This window comes from Ctenocephalides felis, unplaced genomic scaffold (genome assembly GCF_003426905.1).
Source record: "Ctenocephalides felis isolate EL2017-DRISC unplaced genomic scaffold, ASM342690v1 CF-g0.4_SCAFFOLD_00845, whole genome shotgun sequence".
Classification (NCBI taxonomy): Eukaryota; Metazoa; Arthropoda; class Insecta; order Siphonaptera; family Pulicidae; genus Ctenocephalides; species Ctenocephalides felis.
The window spans coordinates 82,960,669-82,967,524 of NW_020536999.1; the positions used below are offsets into that span (position 1 = coordinate 82,960,669).

Below are 6,856 nucleotides of genomic sequence, written 5' to 3' on the forward strand. Positions count from 1 at the left end.
GATAAATATTAATTGTCATTAGGTTAATCTTAGAGTTGTTCATAAACATAACTGATATTAGTTTAGTTATATTATAGTATAATTGTATTGACTTAAATTGTAAATGTTGAATTTGAATAAAGTATCTATCTATCTATCTATCTATAACATAAGTAAACATATATATACTATGGGTGTGTTCGACTTGGGGTGCGTTCGACTTGGACGCTTACGCGCTGTGAGCACGCCATGAGCGCGCTTTCATCGTTCGACTTGGCGCTGTGAGTGTCACATAAGTACGCTCGTAGCACCATGGTGGGATGCTCGTAGCACATATTTTGCGCTCATACGTGCTCACGCCACAGAGGTAGGGCAGCGTGAGCGTGAGCGTCAGTTGTTTTTACTATCTGTCATTTCATTCATTTATTAATTGTCAAATTCTTTATAATCGCGCAAAAATGGCAAGCTGTATATCACAATTATTTTTTAATAATAATATTAATATTGATTAATTTTAAATTTAATTAATTTTAAATAATTTTAAATTTAATATTACTATTAATTAAGCATAAGCTAACCAAATTTTATTTATTTATTAATTATTAAATTCTTTATAATCCCGCAAAAATGCCAAGTTGTATATCACATTTATTTTTTAGTATTAATATTAATATTAAATTAATTAATTTTAAATAATTTTAAATTTTAATTTTAATATTAATGTGAATTAAGCATAAGCAAACCAAATTTCATTTATTTATTAATTGTTAAATTCTTTATAATCCCGCTGAATGATCCAGAAAGTACTAAAATTTACACAATTACCGTTACCGCCATTTTGATGGTTATTGACGCTCACAGTATCCAAAACGAACGGAATTTAGTTATCGATTCTGAGCGCTTATCGGCCAAGTCGAACGCTAAAAATTCGTGCTTATAAGCGTGAGCGCTCACAGCACGTAAGCGTCGAAGTCGAACGCACCCTATATATGCATACTATTTTGACGTTTGACGTTTGACAGTTTTGTTGCGAATGGCGGCACATAGGTTTTTTGTCTTTCAATGTTGTTAGACTTGTTTTATTAACAGACCCATTGTCTAGGGAGCAACATACGAAGTTGGTATGACAGAGAAATGTCATGTTCGCAGAGATTTGTGTGTTTCATTCAAAATTCATTTTAGTCTAGCTTAGATTTTAAAGAATGTTTTAATTATAATTGTGTTTTAAACAATAATTTAGGCTTACGTTTTACGCATAGGGTAACATTTTATTATTTTTTTTGTTAGGCTTACGTTTTAATCATAGGATTACATTTTATTATTTTTGTTAGGCTTACATTTTATACATGGAATTACATTTTATTATTTTAGTTACGGTTACGTTTTATGGATAATTCTAGTTACGCTTACGTTTTATGGATAATTATAGTTAGGCTTACGTTTTATGGATTATTCTAGTTAGGCTTACCTTCTATGGATAATTATAAATAGGTTTAGGTTTCATTACTTTTTTTTCTTAACAAACAATCCAATTAAGGAACTCATTTTCATTATCATTCATTTTCAATTTCTTACTTAACTTGAAACATGAATAGCAATATTTTCTGCCAAGAGTGCCAGGTTTCATTCGCACACCGTGCATCATTGTTTCGTCACATGAGGCGGAAACATGGAGAGAATCCCAGACTTGTTTATCCTAATGCCTGTTCCTTGTGTGAAAAAACTTTTAAGAATAAACGTTCGTTAACACGACATATCACCCAAGTGCACGCCAATATCCCACCAACTTCTTCTACATTGTCCTTAGTTCGTTCCAAGTCCTTACCTTCATCTACTACCTCAGCTGTGTCATTAATTCAACACTCAACACACTTGTTTTCTCCGAAATCCTCTGGTTCACCATCCAATTCATCCACGCAAGTTACTTGTCATCCATCTTCTATTCCCAAATCTCCACTCAGTTCAAAGGTAAATATTAATTCTGATCCATCTACCTCAGCTCCTCTTGGGACACGTCCTCATATGGCTTTATTGCCACAACCCTCCAATTCATCCAGGCAAGTTACTTTTCATCCATCTCCTATTCCCAATTGTCCACTCAGTTTGAAGGAAAATTTTACAGGTATGTAGTAGTAATACATTACTTTTATTCTTTACAGTGTTACTTAGATATTTTTCTTATAGGTACACCCTCAAGAAATAAAAGGATTATATGTCCATTTCCTGAATGCTATTTGGTTTTCTCCAGATATAATAATTTTTACAATCATTTTGAGTCTCACCACAATACCATAATTGATTATGAAGAAGTTGTGTTTCAAACATTAAATGGTAAGAAATCATTTTTTCTCATAATTTATGTCTGTAATCATACAATTATTTACATATGTTGCTTTTTTGCAGATTTTGTACTATGGAAATCGGATGTCGAACAGAAGGAGAATTCACATTACATTCAAGGAAATTCGGGATATACCACATCAAAGAACTGCAAGACAAAATATTATAACTGTCACAGGTCATATACTTATGAGCAGCAAAACACAATACGCACTTCTACTAAAAATACTATCAAAACTGGATATGCATGCCCTTCAAGGATCGCTTGCACTGTTGATGGTAATCATGCAGTTAAAGTGCGGTTTTGGAAAACCCATATAGGACATACAAAGCAGATCAACAAATCTATTTCATTAGATAAACACTCAAAAGAAAATATCAAGGGTAAGTTTCTAGTTTTTCAGCATGATTATGAAATTTGATTCATATTTCTTTTAATAATTATTGTAATTATGTCTTTTACAGATGAAATAATAACAGGAGTTTCAGAGGACAAAAACCTCAATAATATTCGGGATAGTGCATACAAAGGAAATTTATCCCTAGATCCTACTAATACGGGGTTCGATAATAGCATTTTGGAAACGGAAATGCTTGAAAAATCAAACAAATTAAGAAGCTGTTTTGATAATAATACAACAGATATAATAGAACAGCGAAACAATGTTGTATTTGCAACAGATTCATGGTCTTCAATCATATCCGGGTTAGATTTTCTTAGGAATGAAATTTTTAATATAAAAGATACAGCAGTACAAGATAAACAGAGTAAAGCATTTGCAAGAGCTTTTGCTGAATTTTCTGCTGTACTACCAAGCTTTCGAAGAACTCAAGACGCAAACATACAGAAACATATCGCAACACAGCGATCAAAATCAACTCCAAAATAGGCTTTCTGATTTATTATAATATAATATTATCTAGTATATTTTTGTTATTATTATTAATACAAAACATAATAAGATTATAATACCAAATTTAGTTTCAAATACGCAATTACTAAAATTCATTAATTTTTATTTCAAATTTTGCGCCATTAATTTTAATGCCAAAAGCAGCGCCATCACGTCGAACGGAGGACCCTTTGAGTATTCCTTCTGAACGTAAAAATCAGAGGAGAGAAACGTCTATATGATCGTATTCTATACATGAATACATCATTTTTAATATTTCCTTGGGGCACGATACCATACACCACTAGTTACCATCATTAAATGATAAACTAGTTGGTTTGGTATTTAGCCTTGAGGCAAGTTACATAAACTTCCCGATATGTTTAAATAATTGACTTATTCCGAGTGGATTTATTACACATAATTGAAAACGAACAAACACTTTGACTCGGAGTATTTTCTAAAAGCAAATTTTCAAAAATCAATAATTTTTATAATTGAACCAATTTCCAGGACTTTAATGGTTTATTATGTTCAAGACCAAGTACTCTATCATTATACAAAGTAAATAGTCTAATTTTAATTTTAACAAATGTCAAAAGAACTACTCATTTTCTCAAACTTTAATGAATTTTTAAAATCAAACTATTTGTCGTAAGGCCGTAATATTTCAGTAAGTTCTATAAGACCATGGTATATATCACTAAAAAAAAATCCATAAAAATCGGCTTAATTTTTTTTTCAACAGTTAATTACAAGAAAACGGCTCGGTAGATTTTCACCTAAAACTAATCAGTATCATTCCCATTCCCAACTAATATCTTTCGAACAGTTTTTGATTTTTTAAAATCGGTTCGGTAGGATGAGCTTAAATGTGGGCGAAAAGTTTACCACTTTTTTTCAAATTACAAAGAAACGGCTTGGCAGATCGTCGAACAAAACTGACAAAAGATAGTCGTCACCGAAATACATCAAATGGCTTTTAAATTTCTGAAATCGGTTCAGGCGTTTTTGAGAAAACGTCGATCAAAGGTCTAATTTTGACAAATGTCAAAAAAACGATACCAATTTTTGCAAACTTTGACGAATTTGCTTTGACGAAGCTAAACGAGTTGTCGTAGGGCCGTAATATTTTAGTATTACCTAATAAACTATGGTATCTACCGTCAAAAAAAAATCATAAAAATTCGTCGAAATTTTTTTTTAAAAAACTTTATTACAAGAAAACGGCCCGGCCGATCTTTACCAAAAACTAATCAGCACGATTCCCAACCAATATCTATGGAATGGTTTTTGAATTTTCAGAATCGATTCAGAATTGCGGGCTAAAACGAAAAATTTTTCACTTTTCTGCAATTTACAAAGAAACAGCTCAGCCGATCGCCGCACTCAGGAACGATAGTCCTCATCGAGATACATCGAATGGCTTTTAAATTTTTGAAATCGGTCCAGCCGTTATAGAGAAAACGCGTTTTACGGCAAAAAATCTGTTCACACATACACACATACTTTTTCCAAATTTGGTCTCATTCGATTCAGAATGGCTTGAAACGTCGAGAAAACATAAAATTAGCGAATCGGATTTTTTGATGAAAACATAAACTTCTCCTTCGGGAAGTTAAAAATAAAGCTGTATTCATAGATAAAAGAAGAGTATATAGATCGCTCTCTCGGGCCATATTTCGTTGCCACATTCCTGTGTTAGTTGAAGCCCCGCGCTACAGATGGCACTAGTCGCCTGAACGGGTGCGTATAAAAAATACTATAGAAATGAACCAAAATTATATGGACCGTTTTAATTCAAAATTTAAAAAAAGAAAAATTGAAAAAAAAAAAATTTTTGAAGCATTTATTTTTCACAAAAACATTCTACATTATATCTACATAGTTCTCTTTATAAACAATGCACACATAGCATAAAAATGTACATAAATATACACATTATCCACAATGTATATATATATATATATATATATATATATATATATATATATATAACATTATATATGATTATAATAGATGGTAGTAAGCTGTAAAAACTATGTGCGAAAAGCATAAAAATGTACTTAAATGTACACGCTATCCACAATGTATATATATATATATATACAAATATATATATATATATATATATATACATATATATATATATATATATATATATGTGTGTGTAATATCATTTTAGCATATCAGCCTTTCAAGCTGAGCACAAAAAGAATAGAAATGTACATGAATGTATATATTATTTATATATATACATATACATATATAACCACAATTCTTTGATTGATATTGATTCAGATCAATATATAACCAATATATATATATATATATATATATATATATATATATATATATATATTTACATATATATTTATTTTGATTAACATTAAGTTACATAATATCTATGATGTACAGTCTCTATTTGGGAATCTTTTCTGCGCTATTGTTAATGTGCATTCAAATGTTTGTTCAAAATGTCATTATTATCATTGTCTTAAAGAAAAACAACAATCATTGATATTATTATAACAGTACTTAATAGTTTTCTTATAGCATCTACAATAAGACATTTTAGAGTAAAGCTATTGACATCTCTTTCAGAATAGTCAAATGCAATAAGCAAGTGCACATTAAGGGTGTTTTATCCCTTTGCTTTTTAGAATTTTATCATTAATCATGATTATACTTTGCCTGTCATTTGACAGTTCCTGAAAATCTATACAATGTGATTCCCTTTATCATCATTAAACAACACAGATAATAATATTTCTTGTAATATCAAAATGAAATTATTAATACTTAAAAACTTTTCCTGTGACATAGCCAAACCTAAATTAACCTTTGCACTAGCTAGAATTTCACCATTAATTGAGAATTTCCTTTCACTTACGATTATATCATTAGTGTTTTTAGTATGTTCTCCAAACTGACTTAATATATAATTACGAGTCGTACTGTTCAATATTAGTGGGAGATCAGCAAAGATTTCAGCACATTTCAGACTTCATTCTTATTGTTTTTTCCTGTGTATTCATTCATCTCATATCAATACTTGTACACTTGTGAATGTGTTTAGTAAACCGTCTAAACATTTTACATTTGAACGTATTTTCCTTTTATACTGCTGAAAAAATCGATGTAGAATTATTAGTTATGATCCTACATTATTAGAACAAGATTAATTTATATTTAGTTATTTAATAACATACCTTTCAGAGAGCTGACAGGAATTCTCTCTGTCTATTTATAACCTTAAAATTTCTAGTATTGATATAGTTAAATGTCTCAATTATTTCTGAATTATTAAACTGTAATGAAAAATCATATCAGAATAGTACAATCAAATGAAAGTAATTCGAAGTATGCATATTAATAAAAGTACTCACTTAGATTGAAAGCCGGCAAATATTATTACTTATTTTACTTTTACTTCGTCGTTTCTCGCTGGAACTACATAATACATGCATTTTTCTTGGTATTTCTTCATCGTTAAACAATGCACTTCGACAGCTTATTTGTTTTTTACTCTAACAAGCATTTATTATATTGTCTAGGTTATCTCTCCATGAAAAATTTATTACAATGGACGCCATGTTTAATTTAAGTATCTGTCATATGTCAAATTCTATTTCAAAGTGAAA

At 30.1% G+C, this 6,856-nt stretch overlaps 1 protein-coding gene and 1 long non-coding RNA gene across 2 annotated transcripts; one reads left to right on the top strand and one right to left on the bottom strand.

Annotated features, from left to right (window-relative positions):
* Positions 1–1,566: 1,566 nt before the first annotated feature.
* Positions 1,567–3,209, top strand: LOC113391072. The gene is made up of 4 exons (XM_026627045.1): positions 1,567–2,101; positions 2,164–2,310; positions 2,383–2,703; positions 2,785–3,209. Exons 1-4 carry the CDS (start codon positions 1,567–1,569, stop codon positions 3,207–3,209), a joined length of 1,428 nt encoding a protein of 475 aa, XP_026482830.1.
* A 2,357-nt stretch (positions 3,210–5,566) lies between these two features.
* LOC113363609 lies at positions 5,567–6,856 on the bottom strand. Its single transcript, XR_003365929.1, has 3 exons — positions 6,602–6,856; positions 6,425–6,523; positions 5,567–6,339 (listed from the first exon to the last, which is right to left on the bottom strand). It is a non-coding gene; the product is annotated as an uncharacterized LOC113363609 (long non-coding RNA).